Raw genomic sequence first — 21,806 nt, 5'->3', positions numbered from 1 at the left:
TCAGCTTTCCAAAAATAAAAGTTAACAACTCCTGTTATACTAAATAAACCCGTAAATACACCAAATTCCTATAATGTGCGCTCTCTCTCTCTGTAGTCTATACATAACATAACTTTGCTCATTTGCACATAGGAGATGATGCTCCACTTGAGCAACATTTTAGTTCTCGGTCTGGTTAACTACTGCATTCAACCTGCAAAATACATGTATATCAACAGTAAGGCCTTGAGTGGTTTCACTGACTCCTGCGGCGTTTCTGGCATCCCTGAAGTGTATATATAAAATGTTTTAAAAAACCCTACACTTCAAACACAGTATTTACAAAACAAACAGGACACAAAGCAATTTAGAGATGGTCAATAATTCTAGTTGACTTGTTTCCTAACTATTTTTTACTTATTGTTTTAGCAAACTTTAGTATCGTAATTATTACCTTTGCAGCAGAGTTTGATACTCCATGTGTGACATTTCTTATGAGACCACCAACATTGCCGTATTTTATAAGTCCAGTAACACCTTCTGAAACATCATTCAACAGACCCATAGGGTTGCCAAGGAAATCCACAGAACCTAGAATCCTTGCTGCCTGACTAAGCAGCTCCTGTAAAATCAACAGGAAGAATGAAGTATCACTTACGGATCACGTTAACACCAGCAAGGTTGATTAAAGGAAAAACAAAAAAGTCCCACCCGCAACAAAAGCATATACAAAACCAGATCGTTTTACTGAAGAAATGAACACACAAATACCAGCAAGATCAACAATAGTTCCATCTTAAAATGCAGTGTATTCTTAGAAGCATGTGATGCTATTTCTCCATATACCAAAGAAGCAATACTGTACTAACACTTCAGTAAACAGTCAAGAAAGAGTTCCCACACCCTCAGTAGAGAACTCATCAATCAAGAAGTTCAGCCTTTGCCACAACAAAATCTGTATGACACTTACCTCTTGAAAGTGTTTCAGAATGTCATTCATGATAAACTCCTGAGTTTCATATGGATGGACCCTAGTGAAAGGATCCAGATCAATCACAGCATCTTCAAATCGGATTAGAGGAAATCCCAGGGTGCTTTTCAATGCCTAATTAAATAAAAGATATTGCTACTTTAATTTTTCTCTCTACTTCTCATTCACAGCACTCAAATGAATTAATCTTTAAATGACTAACAAGCCAAAATTATCTGAAGCTGCTAGAGTAGTTTACCACTGCCATGTAGACGCTTTGATATAGAGGGCAATCACTCCATAAACCTTTTGCTTGTAAGCAATGATCAATTATTAGAACTGCAATAACTAGATAGTCATTAAACACTCTTCCTGATGCACTGTTTCCTACACTTGATAGGAATATTTCAAAACAAAATGTGTTTAAGATTCCATGCTTAAGCACTTTGCTGTAACTGCTCTAATGTTCAATTAAACTGAACCCTAAATGAATTTACTTGATACGTAGTGAAGACAAAACTGGGTATTTTCCACCCTGCTGAAGTTCTGTGAATGGATTAAGTGTCAGGATGAGCTGGAAAAAACATAATTTCCTGCAGGCCTGAGGCTCATTTCTTAACATTATGTGGTGTACTCAAATTCTTTAAACCAGCTTTTTCAATTATTTTCAAGGAAGAAAACTAAGACAGTAATTAGCCCATGGGCCATCGGTAACCTGTAGAATCTATACATAAAAAACCCCATATTTAAGGTGGACAGGCTATACATCTATATATACACACACAAAAATAAAATAATTGTGGCAAAATTAACAAGAAAACTAATCTTTTAAGAAAGAAAGAGATCCCTTCTATTTCAGGTATTGATAAGGGCATCTGCACAGTCACCAACATGAGAAAATCTGAAGAAGGCAAGAAGCCTGATACTTGTGTTATAGCCTTCTCCATTAATCACTAAAGCATACTTGGTAGTAATATGAGTTCTTCTGCCATCTGCAGGCAATTAAGGTAAATTACAGGTCTGACTTAAATTTGCAAGTAAGAAAGGACCTATTTATTTTTTCAGTAAATGGATGACTAACTAGAGTAGTCCTCATTATTCACTTGGGTAGGAAGTAATTTCCTGTTTAACTATCAGATATTATATAAGGCAACTTTGTTAATACTGGTACCTAATAAAAATAATCTGTCTACACCAAATTACCAGACAGCAATGTCCAAGCCAGAAACATTAGAGGTAGTTAGAAAAACTTCTACAAAGGCTCTACTGTGATTATTCTCTCCCTCCTACCCTGAACTCTCCTGTGCTACAAAACTGAATGGAACTCTTTCTGTGAAAGTTAATATACAGAATACAGTGAGTGACTGTTATCATTAGGGGGGGAAAAAAATGTATACGCCAAGTTTTCTCTTGGGAACAATGCTGGCAGCTGCCAAGACATAACCATAGGCGGCTGCCAAGACATAACCATATGCAATCATATACCAGAGGTGGTAGGAAATCCAAACAGAACAGTGCACGACTAGTTTCTTAAAGGCACTCACCACACTCACCGTTTTCTCTCTCTAAATTTGAGATAATTGGATGATAAGCATTTTCATGTTGAAGCTAAAGTGCAAACACATTTGAGACACTGCTGATGCTGTTGAATGGTAGGAATACTACAGCTAGCTATTTAATTGTCCCCCTTTGCACAAGGATTTGGTAAAAACAATACAAGAATGCAGGACTGATGATGTTCTGGGTCATCTTGGTAGGACTCCATGATATACACTCATTCCGCAAAACTTCTTTAGAAGCTTGCACATCTTAATATCCATAATATCAAGGGCACAAAAAAGCCTGGTCAGTGTCTCAATTTTAGTTTTTTTGAACACACAAGTCGAATAGGCAGCAGCTCAGTTCCTCCACAGCGGGGAGGGTTTTTTATGGTTTGTTTGGTTGGTTTTGCTTCAGCTTGCCCATCTTGGAGGAAATTAGTTGTATTAGCTCAGAAGGAACTGAAATATTGCTGACTTTTGCCACCTTATTATGTCCAGGAAGGTCCCAACGCACAAGCTGAGAACACTGGATGAGATTATCTTCTTGCTATAATTTGGAATCCCTGGTTCACTTGAGCGACTGTGCCAGGACATTTATTACCACATGAAAAGGACCAGATTTTCTACCTAAGTCCATACTCAATCTGAATTCACTTTAATATTGAGCCAAATTGCAGAGTGCTCATGCAAACCCTCCAATTCCAATGAGACAACATTTTTTGGATGAGAACACTCAGAGTTGTCCTGTATTTCTGCTCCCTAAGTCAAGTAACTTCTTGTTTTCTTCATCCTCACCTCAGCCCTCCCATAGGATAGTCATTCCCTTTAAGCTTTTTACACTACCATTGATGTAACTAAGATCCTTTGTAAAATAGTGAGTTATTACGTGAAGTTGGCTATGCTTCAACTGAAATTACAAAATGAAAGAATATTACAGAAGAGACTGGAAATTATGCCAATTAAATAATAGTTATTGGAACATCTATTATTTGTAACTTAAATAATGGAAGAGTAAATGGAAATTAATAGTAGTAAGTTAAAGCTTCTGTTCCCTTTTCCTCCTACAATAGAATCTCTTTACTTGGAAGCATACTCTGTGAATACACTGACGTACCTTGAGATCCAAAGGCAGCTTGTTAGAAGTGAAGACACTCAACTTTATTTGAGGCACACTGATTTTCAGATTTTCAAAGTAGTATCGCTTTTGTCCTCCACTTTGTTCAACAACCTTTTCATGGAGGTTTTCATCATACTTTTCAACCTCTGCATCCAGACAAAACATAGGAATCAGAATAGATTATATATAAATAAATATGGGATTATGAATGCATACTCTATAAAGAGTTAATAGTTTCTCTGTACAACTAAAAAGTATCTGCGACTGCTAGTGTAGCCAGCAAAATTACTCATGCCTTGTGACACAAAGTTGACCTTTGAGGCTCAAGAATTTTTTTTCAGATCTGCCCGCATCTCTGAAACCTGAATGTATTTGTAGCTAGATAAAAAAAAGTCATCCAAGTGCATACTTTAAGTTATTTGAGCTTTTAATCTCACTTCTAATTTATCTTTGTCAGCATACAGAAGCAAGGAGATATAAACATAACTATGCAGTGTTTCCTACTGTGTAGTCACGGTCTTACAATATGTTTTCCTCTGTCTACTTTCTCTATACTTCCTTACACGCTCAACTATCAATATAATGTACAAAACAAGCAAAGTTGACAATATTTTCAATTATCACTACAGAATGGACAAAATGCCTTCATGGAAGACATTCAAATAAATCAGTTTATGTACAGAGTGAGCCAAATTTGGTTGACACTAACAGGTTCCTGTGTTATTTGTAAGAGCATCTTGGTGGTGTGAGAAGGCAGGGGAAAGATGAAAGATGTCAGTCTTATGAACTCAGGTTAAACAATTAAACATGTTGACTGTAAATGACAAAATAATTTTTGTCTGAATCTTGGATGACATCAGCATCAGTGGATAAACTAAAAAGAGTGTACAGTAAGTAAGGAAACCAAAAAACAACAAAAGCATCAGGGTAAACCAAAACAAAGGACAAATTAGTAAACAGCATAAGAGCAAACCTTAAAATCTTTATTTCTTCCTCATCACTACAAATCTAAGTTTTTAAGTCCCCTGTGAAACTGGGAAACGTAATATTCCTATTTTTTCAGAGACAATTCGGAAGATACTGTGGATTAGCAAGACACAGAACTCTTGAGCATCATTTGTAGGTTTGCCCCCATTTGGAATCATGCCAAAAATAGGGTTTTTCCCCTCCAACAGTTATTTTATTGTATAACCCTACATACCCTACTGCATAATAAAAGTGACTTTTTCAATTGCCACTCCAAAACAGACATTTCAGAAAGTTTCCAAAGTACACATAAACCCTACAGTAGAAGGATTAGAACAACTTCTATGAGACTAGAAGATTCAAGAGCTCTGTCTTGCCTCACTGAGTGGAAGAAAATTTACATTACAATTAAAGCCAGGGCTACAGATGCCACAACTAAAAGGTCAGACAGCCAAAATTTTCCTTCAGTTAAGCAAGAGGAACTGCCCAAGGAACAAATGAACAGAGATCCCATTTCTAGCCTTGGGTTTAAATAAACAAACATTACTACACAAAGTGGTTTGCTAAATTAATAACACAGTTTCTTTTATCCCAGTTTAGATGAATCTAGATACAGGAACTTAAGATGAATACTAAACAACTTCCCACAGAGGCTCAGCTCAGCCACCGTGTACTGGACAACAGCATGTTACATGGGTCATTACCTGAATACTCTAACAAGCACAATATACATGAACAGCTTTATAGGGGCCATTGAGGCATTACCTTTCCAGCTTTCTGTTCAACAGTGGAAGTTTCCAAGCAGCAAAGAGTTTGCTAGGCGTCTTGAACTTACTTTTATATGCAAAGATCTTAGTACCTCTGTACACTGTAAAACTGGTCTTTGTAATTTTATACTATACCTGATTCAGACTGATCATAGCCAAAGAAACTCAATAGCTTCAGAAGTAGTTTCTCCTCAATTTGAACTGTGAACTTTCGAGCAGTGATCATCAGATGCTACAAAGATAAACAAGTCTCAGTTTACAGTATTAACACTAGAAATATAATCCATGTAAGCCATTAAATAGGACAATGTGTTCCACTTCAACAAGATGTTTTCACCGGAATGGATTCGTAGTAAGATACCCACCTTCAAAATGTCTTTGGTAGTTCTCTTCACTTAAAGTTACCTACAACTAGTGATGATTGTTTCAGTTTTTTGGAAGGTGGTGTGCTTCATTACCTAATACTAATGCTTCAGAATCTGATGCTTAGCTGTTTTCCAACACTGAAATCAGCTGTTTTTCAAAACAGCATCAAAATACACGGGTGAAGATTCCAAGTGAGAAAATAGGTCTTGATAACCAACTCAGTTTTGCCCTCACAATGCATACCACAGTTGGTGGATAAATTTCCAAACAACATTTCCAAACAGCTGCAGTACACAGAACAGGGTTTATACTGCAAGGTAACAGCTTATCAGAGAGAAGTAATAACCTTGTACACAACTCATGAAAAGCATAGCATAGATATTCTGGTTCACTACACTACAATGGTACCTATCAATTCTGAGGGGAGAATAATTGGCTTGAAAAGTAAGGTCACAGACAGGAGCAAACAGGGGTCTGGCCTAATTTGTTATATTTTTAAACATATTTATTATCCTGTTCGTTACTGTATCGTAGCTTGAAACACTACGAACATGAGAAGGTGGATATAGCGTCCTTTAAGCCTCAGTATTAATTCAACAAAGTGTATTTCACAAATTATTTAATTCAGATTACTAGTAAAAATCAGGAACAGGAAAGGTCATTTAAACAGAGTAATACCTGCATGGCACAATCAAAAGATTGTGGTTTACCTTGTATATATCAGTCAGTGCATTTTTACTGGGAAATTTCATTGCGTTTACTTGCACAGCAGGACCAGTCTCCACAGGTTCATTTTCACTCATCTTAGGCGTCAGAAAGAGCATAAAAGGCTGTGTGGTGCCAATAAGCTGGTTGTCCACCTACAGAGTGGACAAGACAGACAAGACGATCTGAATAGGTGACAATAAACAGCAAAATTGATCCTCTTTAACTGAGGACTTAAAAGCTTTCAGAAATACATGGTCCCTGAGCCAGGGAGATACTGAATATACTTGGTTATTGATCACCGCTGAGACCATACCAAAAAAATATTCAGAAAGGTCCTCCATGAAAAAAAATGGTTATAGCTACAAACAAACAAAACCTATCACAAAATTACTATGTTCTCTGTGATTTTTTTTCAAAAAACACAGCCAAAAATATTAAACAACAGCAGAGTTAAGCTACTCCTGCATTTAAGTTTGATCGATGCATGTAAGTATCCATTTATCTCATGTAATCTACATCAGTACCCACAATTCCCCTTCCAAGGAAATCTTACATATTGAAACAGAATTTTAATAATTTAGAGGAGTTTTTTAGGAGAATAGAAACAGTTTTTAAAGTCTTCAGTTTAACTTGTGAATTCTGAATTTCAAAGACTGAACTGAAAACAAAGGTTAAGGCAAAACTCTACAAAGTCAAAAACAAAATCTAGTTGGAAAAAAATATAAGAGGTTTATATTTATTTGTCTATGATTCTATGATTTATGCTGCCGTACTACCAGCATTAGGACTCCTGCTTTCAACGGCTGCTTTTTCATTATGTAATGACAAAGAACCAAGAACCAGGAAGGGAGAAAAATCTCAATCTGACCTTTTTACAAAATAAAAAAGATTCTAACTTGCCTAATAAAAATCAACAGCATGAAATACAATATATCATTGTCTCAACTATTACTAAGTAGAGAACAATGAAAAAAGGAAACATCAATGCTAATTGAATCTTCTATGATATTTAGGAATTGAAATCTCAGTAACAGCTCTAAACATTTTTCAAACCTGTTATGACAACAAAAACTGCAGAGACCCGTGAACAAATAACTTTGTTTCAAAATGGCAAATACCTGTATGTCTTGCACACTGAGCTCTAGCACTTGACTTGTCGACAGTTGTGTGTAGTGGACGTGAATTCTTGTGAGGCTTGCAAATACTAGCTCTTCAGGAACTTTGTTGACCAAAGACAATCCTATTCCACCTTCCAGTTTCACAAGCACCTGAGAAAAGAATATTTGAAGAGGGAAAAAAACCCCCAAAACACTAACAAACCAACACTGAAAAAACCTGTGATACTGAATACATACTTCTGCAAAGAAGTTATTTTTTTAGACTCATCTCCAGAGAGGCTGAACAGCTCATTGACAATTAGTCTTCAAATAAAGAGGTATTAAGACATATAACCTCAACTTCTAAGAATGAGGAGTTTTAGCAGGAAAATCTACAAAGTTCATAACAAGAGGTCATCATGGGGAAAAGTTAACGACCAACTTCTCTCAACCCCCCTGTAAAATCTAGAGTGGAAAATGATAAATAAGAGAGACAGATACTAGTTGTAATATCTTACTTCTAACTCCTGCTCTGTATCTGGATTTTTTAACTTGCGTAGATCTTGTTCTGTAACTGGAAGTTCATCTTCACTGGATAAACGATCGTTTCTACGTTGGTTAAAATCGGTTATCTGATAAACAAATAAATTAATACAATGATCATTTTCCTATCTATAAATAACAGGTATATTGTCCTACCTTATAAAATTATCTCTTTTAAAAAATAAGTACAATTAAAACTTTTGTTGTAATTATTTCTGTTTTATGATATCCCGCCCCATATCATTATAAAAGCAACTTTTTGTAAGAGTTTAGAAATGCAATACAGAAAAAGGTGTTTCAAGTACAAGCAAATAATGAAACTAGATTCTAGTTAATGAAGGACTTTCACCTGTAGAACTCTAGTTGGCCCATCCGGGATGACTCTAACAGCTAGTACTCCTGAGCCAGGCCTCATCTTTTGGTTCATGAACTGCTGTTCAGGTGGAACTGGCCCCAAAAGTTCAAGTGAAGTATCAGGACCAAGAACAACTTCTGCTCCATCATGAAGACCTAGTATTCCTCCCTTTGCCTGGAGAAAGGAGGAAGAGTAAGGGAAAAAAAAAAAAAAAAAAAAATCATTAAGTGATAGGTAAAGGCTTCAGATAACTGTTTACATACATTAATTTAAAAGTGTATTTTACTTTCCTCACTCTTCAGAGTAAGGTTGAAACACTTAAAAAAAAAAAAAAAAGAGCATCAAAATTCTTTTGATGTTTAGTTCTAGAATTTGTAAAAGCAATCCAGGTTTCTGTGCCTACAAATTGTACCACCAGCAGGCAGAATTATCAAATAGTTTGCAAGTGTTAGCTGTCTGCAAGTCAGAGTTTCCTGGAACACAAAGAAAGAGCAAACAGTTCAAACTGCTTTTAAAATTCTTATTACTAAAATGTTAGACCCATGATTCTGAGAATTGCTTGGTTATACACAAATCTGGACTTTCATCAGTGACACTAATTGACACAATCCGCAGCATTTTCACGTTCGGTATGTGTGAGAATATCAAGGCCCTATTTATCAGAATACTGTTCATTTTCAACAATGATGTACTATTAATTTTCTAATTATTTACTTTCAAATTAATAGTGCAAGATGTTTAATTATTTGAAAGTGATAAGAACTTTCAAACATGAATTTAAACCACATGAGCTGTTTGCGCAAGTCTGGTTTCCTCTGTATTCTGAACTTTGGCCTCAAAGCTCTTAGTTCACTTCAATACTAAGCCCAAATGACTCTGTCATCTCTATCAGCAACAGTCAAAACAAGTTCAACAGATAATCACTACTGACCTGGACAACAAGTCCATGAATACCACAGGTCAGCTTTCCATCACGAAAACTCCATGTCTGGGTAGTGCTGCGCCGTCGATCAGGCTTTCTCAACATCAGGGGCTCGTACCTGCAACAAAAGCATGCCACCCAAAACTTAGAGGATTCCAACTTCTCAGTTTTACTCTTGAGATGTGTTAACGGCGAACACTTACTCTAATTTTGTTCAAGCTCATTTTCCTGATCTCACTTCTGAGAGAGCACTTTTAACAAGCTGCTGCTGAAAATACATTAGCCATGCTTTTAAAAATATTTCCAAGTCACAAAAGTGATCATGAGGTCCGTTCACGAAGACACATAAAATCTAGCTCTTCCACATGCCTTCAGAATAATTTCTTTCCTTATTCACAGAACATCACGCTAAGTATGCTTTCAAAGACATGGTTAGAATCTACATCAGTTTCCTGAGAAATTGTATGTGCAATACCTGTTATCTGTGACAGCTGCCAGGCCTGCAATATCTAAAATCATACAAGAGTCCACAGACCGAGGAGAAGGTTTATGGGGGTTATGAGGAACTGAAGAACCTTCATGGCAAAGCATTCCTGTGCCTGTCATTCTCCAAAGCTGGGATCGTTTTCCTGGCTCCTGTTGCATAAAAATTCAACATTTAAATGAACACAGCAGTACAGAGCAAATATTTCTGTTCTGTTTTGCTATCAGATGCTTTGAATTATAATTCTTGGAATGACTTGTATATATTTAACTTCAGAACCCTGAATTAGAATTAGGAACTAGTTTGTATAAAAACTTCTAATTCAACTCTGACATTCAATGAATACGCATCCTACATTAGCGTTGTTAGATGCAGAGCTGTATTTACAAGCTGTTTTTAATCTCAGCAATATTTAAGTACAGTTTCTATTTCTTAAGAGCTCGAGAAATAGAAGACTTCGCTTACAATGCAACCAGAAAGGAAGCATGCCCTACCCTGTAACTTCATTAGAACATTCAACATACAATTACCACACTTGGTTGTCTTAGAGGCATTTACAGCGTTCCTTACTACTTTTATTCCAATTCCCTTTTCTGTCCCCCTTACCTCCATAAAAGTCTTATACGGAAGCACCACCACAATTCAAGCAACCTGAATTGCAATAACCTGTCACTTTCAATGGAGTCTGTCTCCACCCTTTAAAAGTTACCATGAAAATGTTTTTATTTTTTCCTTCTCCCAGCATATGATTTTACTACAGCACATAACAACAGCATTTTATTACGATCAAATGTGTCTTGGTACCTTCTTTTTCAGTACCACTCGTTGAGTCTTTGGAGAGACATCAAGGACAAGCTCTGCATATGCAGCATCCTTACTCGAAGCAACTGGTCTTACACTTGGCTCCTGCAAACTAGAACACCAAGAAAACATCATCATGTTTATTCAGAGTAGCTGCTGCTTCTGTAGACTGAATTAGATCTGTATCAAAATCCAATCAAAGAAGCTTACACTTCCAATATAGCCAATCAGACAAAAATTTACATTGGGTTTTTTTTTTTCCCTCTTGTTATTTTTGGAATTACCAGTGTAAGCTGTCAATTTGAGTACATTCTTAATAGGGGCTTTGATTTCTCACTGTGACTAGGAACTTCACAGGCAAAGCAGATGAATTCAAAAGAAAATTTTCTACCTTATATCAAGGAAAGCAACAAAGCGTGTATCAATCTCCTGTAGCTGTTTATAATAGCATATAAATGAGTGCAAGCCTAAAATTCACAGGCATGTCATAAATAGGTATGTCCTGTAGTCCAGTGTTCTTTATACACCAAATGAAATTAAGCCCCCAGATGTGACCCTAAACATCCCTGCTCTTCTAAGATCAGACAGTGGGGTCACAGCAGATGCCATATGCTAAATCCTTCTCATTATCTGATAAAATAAACAATGGCAAGCTACACCTATAAAGCTAAGTTACTATGACCAAACGAGGTAAGATACACAGCTTACCGACTGCCAGACTCAACTTCTGAATTTTGGCATTTCTTTTGCTAGCTACAAGGCTGACAGAAGTTTAGCTGCATTTGAAAAACTTTCAAACGGCAACCATTAAGAGAATATTAGCATAAAGCCTAAAGAACACCATGAACGTTCAAAATATTTTCATCTAATATATAAAGAATTACCCTGAGAAAGTGTATGTAGCAGCAATATAAATGAAGTTTTCATAGTAAAGCTGCTTGCTATCTTGGAAGTCATTCATGCTACAGACGATTTCTGAGGAGCCTGCCCCTTTAACTGTCAGCATTATAAAAGGTGGTAGAATAGGTTCATCCCATGCATAATCCAGAGAGGTCATGGGCTTCACTTCAGTGTACAGTCTTGGCTCAACAACACCGTGCTGATTAAAAACAACTGGGACCTGTAACAGTTATGAAAGAAGATTTAGTTTCACACAGAAATTGTTAATCAGACAGATTTTTTGCTATCATTTGTTCATTTTTCAGGAGTTGATCACTGAAATATGTTCAGTTCACTACTCCCCCCACCATGGTTTCAGATGCATTTTCTTCCACTCAGGTCTCAATTAAAGATAGTCTCAAAGGGATGAGAAATGTCATCTTTGCTTTTATCTGTCATCCGTGGTTCAAAATGTCTTCAGTCCCACAGTAGCATTTCAAACCCTCCTAACCAAATTAGGAGACTTGCCCAGTTTTATTTAACAGTTCAGTACCAAAATCCAGAATGAGAACCAATAACTACTAAGAGCTCTGTCTCTTGCTCTGATCACAAGGCAGTCAGTAAGTTACTGTAAAATACGCCAAGTAAATTCTCTGATTTTTATAATCACTGACATGGAAGCCCAAAGACAGAGAGAAAGGAAGGGGCAGCAGTAGCCCGGATTCTTTTTACAGGTTGTTCAAGTGCTGAAAATAACACAGAACAGATTACAAACTATCACCCCAGCACAATTTTCTCATCAGTGATAATGCTCTTTCTTGTAAGACTTTTAATGCACTCATGAAAGCCACAGTGTTAGCACTATTATTTGAACAAGATGAAGTAGCTGACTACTACCAATTTTTACTAAAACTTCAGAAAATTACAATTATATACAAATACCTCTTGCTACACACACTTTCATTTCATTACACAAGCTGGTCAGCTCCCTCTTCTAACAAATATAAAAGAACTCATACTTTTCTTTTTTTACTAAAAAATAAACAAAAAAAAAGTGATTTTTTTGCTCTTTTACCTTGGAAAAATTGTCTATGCGGAAAGGTGGCGGCAACTGATCTGTGTCACTGAACGCAACGCGGTATGTGGCTCCTTGAAGAGTAATTTCCACTCTTAAGAAGTAGCATTTTCCCAGGGTGTCCCTGAACAAGAACAAACAAGTGCAAGAGAGGTAGGCTTCTGATCTGCATTACCCGCAGTCATAAGTGTTAAACAGCTGCTTCTATCAAAAAATGGAAGTATGCTACAGAAGACTTTATATATAATAGCTACCTCATATTAATATGGAACGAGTTGTTTTTGTTGACTTCAAAGCCCCCAGACCAAATGCAGTTTGGGACATCCATTAGTCTCACACATAATAGTTGATCATAATCGTTACGTGGCCAGTGGAACACGACGCTGGAACCAGGAAGTGTGGAAATATAGCCATCAGGATTGGATGTTCCCTAGTAATAAAAATTGGTAAATACATATCCTACAGGTATTAAAAAAATACAGTATTAAACTATATACCTCTCAAATACGAACACAACAATTATTCTGTTAGGTGGATGCTGGTATTAGAATAATGAGAAAGATCCTCATAACCAGCCAACAATACTTTCAAGTAAAATGTTTGTGTTCTTTTTGGTTAGAAGATGCTGTAACTAACTACAGGTATTGTAATAACAAGGAACAAAAAGGAAGCATCTTACCCGACCTCTGGCAAATTCCCGCTGAACAAAGGCAAGCTTGTAGGTTGATTTATTATCTAATAGGTAACGGGGCGCAAATGTTACCATGCATGTATCAATATAACGGCCTCTGCCTTTTTTAACATCAATACCTATAATAAAAACAAGTTAAAAATAAAGCTATTATTTAAAAGAGAAAACAAAAGACATCTGCCACAATGTATTTTACACAACAAAAGTTCTTTTTCTTGGGTTCCTGAGATGTGCTTTCTGCCATAACACTGCCATATTTTGAAACATTAAACAGTAAATGTAATTTTATGCCATCTGTTACCCTCTGTTTCTCAAGTACAATTTAGAGATCATAAGCACTGAAGATAAAAAAACCCCACCTATTTCCAATTACAAGTAAATCCATGCAAGTAATTATTCCACTTTTAAACATATGAAAAATTCCTCAAAAATCACTGTGGAGTAACTTCCAAACTGTGAAAATCTATCCTGTCATTTAATTAAAAACTAAAAGCTTCCAAGGAAGTTGTACTTTATGTACACTAGTAGTGCAAGGAAGACAGAAGTTGCGCTCCTCTCCATCAGCCTACAGAGGCACCACAAAGCAAAAACTACAGAAGTAGCACACGGCTGAATGGGTACAGTATATAGACACGCAAAATAATCACACACAGTAATGCGGTGGGATTTCAAATGTACTTAGAAATAACATACAGGGGGAATAAAGACACAGAAACAGAAAGAACAGTTTGCAAATGCAGTTATTAATATTCAGTGATGAAATGTAAAAATAAAAATAACTGAAAACTGATTTTTAAGCTAATGAAATTCAAAACAAAGATGTAAAAATACTTAGAATAGTATTTTTTGTTTAATAATTTTCTCTGGACCCTCAAAAACCTTTAACAACATATGTTTCCCTGCTGTAATTGTTCTGTTTCTGGTGTCACTGACATCATGTCTTACCAAGTTCTACAGTATTCCTCAAATGTTCCTATGAACACATACCAATGTTATAAATGAGGCCTGGCCGGTTTCCATGTTGGATCACTTTAAGGGCTCTGACACCACTACCACCATCCAGGGAGAAACCCTGGCACCAGCCAGGCATACCTTCAGGATGGATTCCTTTTCCAACCCGCATTGTACAACTAAGGGTAAGAAGAAAACACAAAGATTTACTCATTTAAATGAAGGATCAGATAGCAACACGATGCTGATGATCAAACACATACCCAGATACAAAAAGAACACCTGTCTTTTAATATAAAAGCATTAGAAGCAACGATAAATCTCTTCTTGAGTAATTCATTCTGCATTTCTACCTTAAGCTCTTTTAACATATTGGTCAAGATTCAGTGACCATTTCTTGTAAAAGGCTTGGTAATTTTCAGACTGATTAACCACGACAACATTTGTGTGTCATTTTTCTTTGAAAGAAAGAAGAACACGAAAAAAAAAATTTGGAATAAATTTTTGTGATAAATTTAACTGTTGTTCACTTGAGCAAAAATCCCAGAACATTTCAGATAAATTTACTTTAAATCATGTTCTTATTTCTTATTTTCATGGAAAAGACAAGTTCTCTCCTTGAAGCCAGTTAAAGTAGCTGAAAAGTTTCCTTTCCAAAATCCTGCCATTTCCTTTTACATCAGAATCACAATAGCTCTGCTGCATGTGGACTTCCTACTAAGGGACTGCTACTACTTCTCTATTAACATTCAGAGTTTGGGATTAGGGGTTTGGAGTGGTTTTTTTCAGTGGTAACAAAGTAATTTAATACAACTCAGTAAGTCTTGTCAAAAAGGTTTTTGATTTTCTTACAAAAGAAGCGTGAGTTCAAAACATGCAAAATAAAACCAAAGCAGCCTGCAGACAAAACAGAATTAGCCAACCAAGGAGTTTTCAGTAGGAAATGTCTAAAGATCCAATATGCTTATTTCAGTATTTAGGAACTTAACAGATCATCTTAATAGGGACTGACTTCTCCTACGTGACACTCATACTAATATATCAGCACCCAATCCTCTGCGAATTACTTTCACACTTTGTAAGGTTCCTCCTGTCTGCTCTTCTTGTGGTATTACTTACAGGTTTGGCTGTTCTTTATCAGCATAACAGAATAGAAGTGGGCTGAGGCTTCTAGCAAGCTCGTGTTCTTCAAACTGACCTGCAGCATCTGTTTTTGCATTGTCTTGTCTGAAGATAAGCGGTAATCCTTTAAGTAAACACAAAAATGGAGTGTCAAACTACTCTTCACGTTTGCACAGATTAAAATGAGAATGGTAAAAACTACTTCAAATTAAGGAACAATCTAAAATATTTCGGTTGTAATATTAGCCATTAGTCTGCATACATTCTCCCTCTCATTCTCAGTCTAACCTGTTTAACAGCTAGACCTATTAATAGCTGCGAGCCACGGAGTCTGGTCCACGCAGAAAAGGAGTTCTTGTAGCTCTGAAAGTGCCAATGGATGTTAACATAGAATAACTGCAATTTAGACCTGTTGCTTTCTCAAGGCATTTCAGTCTTTGAAAACCACGATTTTAACAGTGGTCTAATCTATGTTGATTTATTTAGAGGTACAATAGCTCATGTTTGAAAATCTGCAATGTACCAGCTAAAATGTCTAAGTTATCTGCTATAACATTCATCAAACGATAGCTGCTGGCACTGTATTAAAAAAAAAAAAAAAAAAAAAGAATTCCTGCAACTTTAATTCCTCTTAAGTAGTGTTTAAAAGCTCTGTTTGGCTAGAAAGCAAATCAAAACACTGCCTGAAATCTTTATTTCCCAGTTCATGATTACACCTATGAAAGAAAATACTGTAAACTTACCTGTTTTGTTGATTAACCAATAAGGTGCTGAAATTAGTATTTTTAGAGAACCTTCAGCACGACATACAATCCTTATGGTCAAATTTAGCAGTCGTTTGTTGACATCATACAATCGCATCCGCACCATATAGTTTTGTGTCCCAGGAGGAATCAACAGCTCTTTGCAGATCGGGAAGTTTTCTAGCAGTACCCCTACGAAAACCAAACCAAACCAAACCAAACATCACCCACACAGAAACATTAGTTTCTGATAAGCATACAGGTTGGTGTTTCATATGGCTTGATCTTTCTGAATATTTCATATAGCTTACCCAGATTAACTTTTAAATCTGCCCAGTGTAGTAACCTCTGACCTCATGAAGAAATGCCTCTATTTAAGTCACAAACAGAAAAAAAAGTTCTGTAAATCAGCCCTGCTTAGGGCTGATTACTGCCTTAGGCATCAGAAGTCCAGCCAGTGTTGAATAATTCCATACGTACTCTCAATACCAACTTTTTCTGTCAGAAAGAAAACAGCAAAACCACCCAAAACGTTGGGAACTTATTTGATTTATTCCCTTCTTTATCACTGTTCTCTCCAGTTTCCACTGTTTCCAGTCTCAGGAAAACAAGAAAAGAGCCAAATAAGGAACAGACCAAGACAGCTGACAGATTTGAGGGAATGATGGCAATATTAGTTTTTTTTTTGGATGCGTGCACTTGGTTATTAACTATAGGAATCCCTGCAACCCAATGAAATAATCATATAAATGCTTTCAATTTTTTAATCTTTCCATTCTTGCACCATAGTTCCTTGTACAGGAAACAGTTATACTGAGGTACTCCTCTAGGAGGATCAGAAAGTGGTATCCGAAAAAGAACCTTACCAAGCTCAATGTTCTGGGATGTATCAGCTGTGTGCAATGCTGCCTCTTTGCCAGGTTTTAACGTCCCATTAATTGGCATTCCTTTAACATAGAACTCGAGTTCACAAGGTAGCAAGTTACAGATTACCACCGTTGGCAACAGATAAATAGTATGCCCAGGCTGTCTGAAAATCTGTTTAGCGCTGTCAGAAAATATGTTGGAAGGCATGTAATCCGGATAATTTTCTTTCTTTATAGCCACACAAAACCTGTGAAGGCAGACGTATGTGAGAAGGCAGACGTATGTGAGAACTCAATGAACTTGACGGAATAATTGAACCCTGTCTTTGTTTATTGCACTAAATCCCACAACATGCTCTAACTTCAGGACTGATAGCAAAACCAGCATTTAGAATTGTTCTCTACCTAATCACTTTGGAGTTTGATTATAAGGTATTTTGTATTTATGTCTAACATTAAAACAACAGGAGTTTCCTCATTTTAATGAAAGAATTAATTTAGTCACTCAAAAAACCTCGTCTGTTCAGAGACCTAGCAGAAAACTGCTTTTACAGATTATCAGCTTTAAAATCAAATTCCATAAACTCACAGAAACATGTTATCAACTAAACATGTTATTACTAAAAAGAGATTTGAACTATTAAACTAAACTATAATCATGTTCTTAAACATAAATGCTGAACATGTCCTTCTTCCCCGTAGATATATCTTTGCTTTGGCTACCTGACACTTCAGTTTTTCATTAGTTAAGGTAAAAAATTGAGTAAGTAAACTTTCATTTCAAATAATTTGTTAATTTTCCTCCCTGTGATATGTTCAAAACCAGCATATTAAGAAATGAACTATGGAACTCACACACAGTGGTAACTATATGGTATGCCAAGGTAATTTCCTAAAACAGCTTCCATAATCTCTATTCTAGTATTTCCTAAATTGAGAGCATCCCTAAATCCATCCTATCAGATAACTACAAAATTCCATTAAGTCCTCACTATGCAGTGACATTTTTGGGCTTAGAACAGAGTACAGGACATTCAGGACAAAGAATGAGTATCTGCGAACACACTATGGCAAACCAGTCATTATTCTCAGTGCAACAGACTAGATAATTTAACTTAAGTCCACATTGTATTTTCTAATCTTCTCTTTTTTACAATAAATATTAATAGTGTGCTTACTTTGTATTCGCAGACATTTGCTAACAGGCACTGTCAAAGGGGCTTCAAGGAGCCCTGCAGAAATACAGCAGTTACGCTTCAATGCTTTCTCATTATTCAACAGACCAAACAAAACATCCCATTAAACTGCAAAGCTTTCATCTCTAAGTATCTTCTTTCCTGTTATTTACTTTCACAGTATTTCATTTATCAGAAGAAGATAACACAGCTTACAGAAACATAACTAGGTCTTAATTACCTGAAAAATCGGCTAATTTCAGACTCCATTGAATGACACTCTCGCTTGCTGCTACATACTTCTGCTGTCTTCTGAACATTAGTCCAATGAATTGGAGCCTTACAGAAAAAGACTCCCATTCCTTTTGGCCTGGCTTGCAAACGCCAAGATGTAAGATGTAATGGAATAGCAAAGGAATCTCCTGGCATAACTGCTGGAAGAACTACAGGTTCTGCAACCAGAGAAGAAAAAACATATATCAAAACAGGCTCCTTTACTGAAAAGCATATAGTTTTCAAACAGTAAGTCTCAAATTTTTGAAGCACCACGTTTTGTTTTGATGCAAAACACTAGCTACTTTATGTATGTTTCAAACACCAACCTGTTGTTTTAAGCCCTATTAACAATCTGGCAGCAGACAAATTTAGGTGTGTATCTGAAACTGGGAACAGACTAAAAACTTGCTGCAATTCAAGTTCTTTTTCCTTGGATGCTTTAGTGAAAATGCTTATTTCAAAAAGACCTCATTCATTACATTTTGGGTACATTATCAATGTATCACTACATTTCTAGATTGCACCTTCGCATGCTAACACCCAAAACTTTCTAGACTACTGCTAAAAGATACAACATGCTACATACAGAAACAAGACTCAGTCTTTACAGAGTCTCAGCTTTCCCTGTTTACCTGAACAATAAGCAAAAATCCTACTGGGTTCTCTAGCTTACCTTGCTGATCATTTTCTTCTTAACATTATCCATTTCCCCTCCAGGCAAGTCTACTTTGTTGTCAACCATTAGCAACAGTGGTGAATCTTCTTGGGGAGGAAGCTAAAGATTCCCCATAGTATGGAACGAATATACAACACTTACTGTCAGGAGCAGAAGGACTATCTAGTCTTAGTTCCATTGGTGTTTCCAGCTTGTTCTTCACAATCAAGGCTGAGCGCACTGTTATCACTTTCCGAGCGCTACCTTCCATGGTAACTTCAAATACCACACGAACTGGAGGCAATGAAGAAAACTGGAAGATATTTAAAAGCATTAAAAAGCTCAGGTAATGATTATATCTAGAAGAGGGACACCTCAATTTTGAGGCAGTAACTGCTGGAGTAAAAACCTGCCAACTGAGTCCAACCACGTGCAACACCGAAGGCGTATGTATAGTTTCATAATAGTGATTTATAATCCTGTACCTCCTCCTCAAAACACAATAAAATTAACTATGAGAAAGCAATTCTAAATACTACTAACTCCATTATCTTTTTCAAAACGATGCAAGTTCAAATAAGAGCAATACAGATGCTAAAAGCAACTTCATACACTGTCTCACTATTACATTATTTTATAAATTCATGGAGTTTGAACTCCAAGCCTCATATAATTAACGGTCACTCATCATTCCTATCTGTCAAAACTAAAAAATAAGGTGGAGCTTTCTTAAAATATTCATACTTTCTTCACTCTTAGCTGCCCTTCTACTGTGGTGTTTTATCTCCTACATTACACAAAGTCACTGCCACTTCGATCCTGAAAACCACATTTTATATGGGCTCGCATGCTGGAATTCACATACTGGAATTTAAGACCCATTCTTCAAACAACCATTTACACTGGTGAGGAATGGTAAGTCATGTTAAATATTTGTTCTGATTTGAAAGTTTGTTTTGTTTGCTTGACTTTTGTTTCCTTTCTATTGAAAAGGTTCTAGAAGGATGGAAAAGCCAGTTCGCTTGTAGAATTATCCTGTTCTTATTTAAGTAGCTCTCAAAAAAATGAAAATATATACTCACATAGACTTGTGGATGTATTATATTTGTTCTACTTATTGGGCTTCCAAGCTGGGAGAAAAGTAAACAAGAAAGTTAAAGTTGTTCAACTTTTAAGATATTACTCTCAGTTGTAATACAGAACATTACTACAGAAGAATAAACTAAATACTTTCATCACTTTGTGTTTCTGATCTTCAACAGAGCATGGAAAACATGTCAGAACTATATTAGCAAAACCTGTTTGTAATATTGCTTTAAAAAGAAATGAAGCTGAAGGAAGAAGGTTTGTTGAAAAAAAAAAGAAAAAAGCTACAGAAGATGTTCCTGAACAGCAATTCTCATTAATTTCCATCCTTTTCCTTCAAGGATCAAGTTACAGAGAGAGATGATGCTTTTTGTGCTTCAATATGAAAACATCAGAAACGATTCAAATAAGAGACTACTGGCTGTTGTCAGTAGTATCATGAAATTAAATTCTAATCCTGTTTTATACCAAAAAGATCTCAACTTCCAATTTCTCCAGTGCTCAGCAATTTTCAGTAGCTAGTCTCAAAACTTAACTAGTTTCAAAATCCACAAGATCATTTTTATCATTGAGCCTCAACCACCAACTGCCAGCCTGCTGATTATTACAACTGCATTTTTCCTTCCTGACAAGTACATTTTGTCTAAGCAGCCACATATTTCAACAATCTCTTGGCTTACAGGAAATTGCCAGTGTTGTTTATTTTACGTAAATTAAACATATGAAAAGCATTCCTGCAATAGAAGAAATAAAAATAGCTGCTGAAATGCTGTGCTGATTTAAAGCTCAATCTCCATGAGTCCACGACACTGTCACTAATACATTAATTCTGTCACTGGAAGCTCTGACTGCTAAGCGCAGACTAACTGCTGACTACTCTGTGTTTTTGTTACGCATAAAATTGCCAGTTAGGAACCCAGCATCTCTAAACTCTCCTAATCCAAGCTAACTGGAAAGAGGACAATCTCGCACAGCAGCTGCTTTAAGATCAAAATCTTGGAGACATCATTACTGTCAAACTACATATTCTATTAAAACTAACACTCAAAATCAGAACTTACAGTAGAAGAGGATGAGTTCTTATCCGGTGCAGCATATCGGAAAAAAGTTCCAACTTTGTCTACAGATACTGGACTGACTTCTTCCCAGCCATTTACTCTCACTTGCAACTGATGAATTCTTAGATCATGTGTGTGCCTACCAGGTTAGATCAAGTTAAATTACTATTAAGCATTATTATACAGTGTAAATGCCAAACAGTTCAAATCAAGGACACCCTCTGGATTCTGAAAAAAATCTCACTGAAGCATTTTAAAAAAAAAAAGTCTCAAGAGTTTTTGCATTTCATGGATAAAGATGGGCCTGATTTTACGTCTGTTCAATTGTTCCACCTTCCCTCATGAACATACAGAAGTACAACTATGTCATATAAGCAAAAATAAAAGCATGCTACATATTTGTTAAGAAGTTCTTCTAGTTCTTAACACTGATAACACTTATGCTCAACAACCAACGCACCCCCCCTGCAGTCCTTTAGAATAAAGGACATATGATTTGTAATTGAGGCCGCTAAGTCTTTCTAAAAGCTTATAATGATCCAACTGACATCTAGGAACGGCTGCCACCAATAGCAATATATGCTGCTTACTAGACAACTGATAATTTCACTCT

General features: G+C 36.3%; 1 protein-coding gene across 1 annotated transcript in view; it reads right to left on the bottom strand.

The window, feature by feature from the left end:
• The window catches only part of VPS13D (vacuolar protein sorting 13 homolog D), a 107,710-nt gene that overhangs the window by 40,387 nt on the left and 45,517 nt on the right, over positions 1-21,806 (bottom strand). Inside the window, 23 exon segments of the mRNA XM_050909520.1 lie at positions 434-601; positions 950-1,084; positions 3,605-3,753; positions 5,476-5,572; positions 6,417-6,566; positions 7,533-7,682; positions 8,030-8,143; positions 8,404-8,583; positions 9,341-9,449; positions 9,807-9,967; positions 10,620-10,728; positions 11,501-11,736; positions 12,571-12,694; positions 12,825-13,000; positions 13,250-13,380; positions 14,249-14,391; positions 15,332-15,458; positions 16,078-16,269; positions 16,944-17,191; positions 18,360-18,570; positions 19,212-19,362; positions 20,132-20,179; positions 21,197-21,332. Of these exon segments, the coding sequence (XP_050765477.1) occupies positions 434-601; positions 950-1,084; positions 3,605-3,753; positions 5,476-5,572; positions 6,417-6,566; positions 7,533-7,682; positions 8,030-8,143; positions 8,404-8,583; positions 9,341-9,449; positions 9,807-9,967; positions 10,620-10,728; positions 11,501-11,736; positions 12,571-12,694; positions 12,825-13,000; positions 13,250-13,380; positions 14,249-14,391; positions 15,332-15,458; positions 16,078-16,269; positions 16,944-17,191; positions 18,360-18,570; positions 19,212-19,362; positions 20,132-20,179; positions 21,197-21,332 (3,445 nt within the window).

Source organism: Gymnogyps californianus, chromosome 21, assembly GCF_018139145.2.
Source record: "Gymnogyps californianus isolate 813 chromosome 21, ASM1813914v2, whole genome shotgun sequence".
Taxonomy (NCBI): Eukaryota; Metazoa; Chordata; class Aves; order Accipitriformes; family Cathartidae; genus Gymnogyps; species Gymnogyps californianus.
This window is presented reverse-complemented; position numbering and strand designations above follow the sequence as displayed.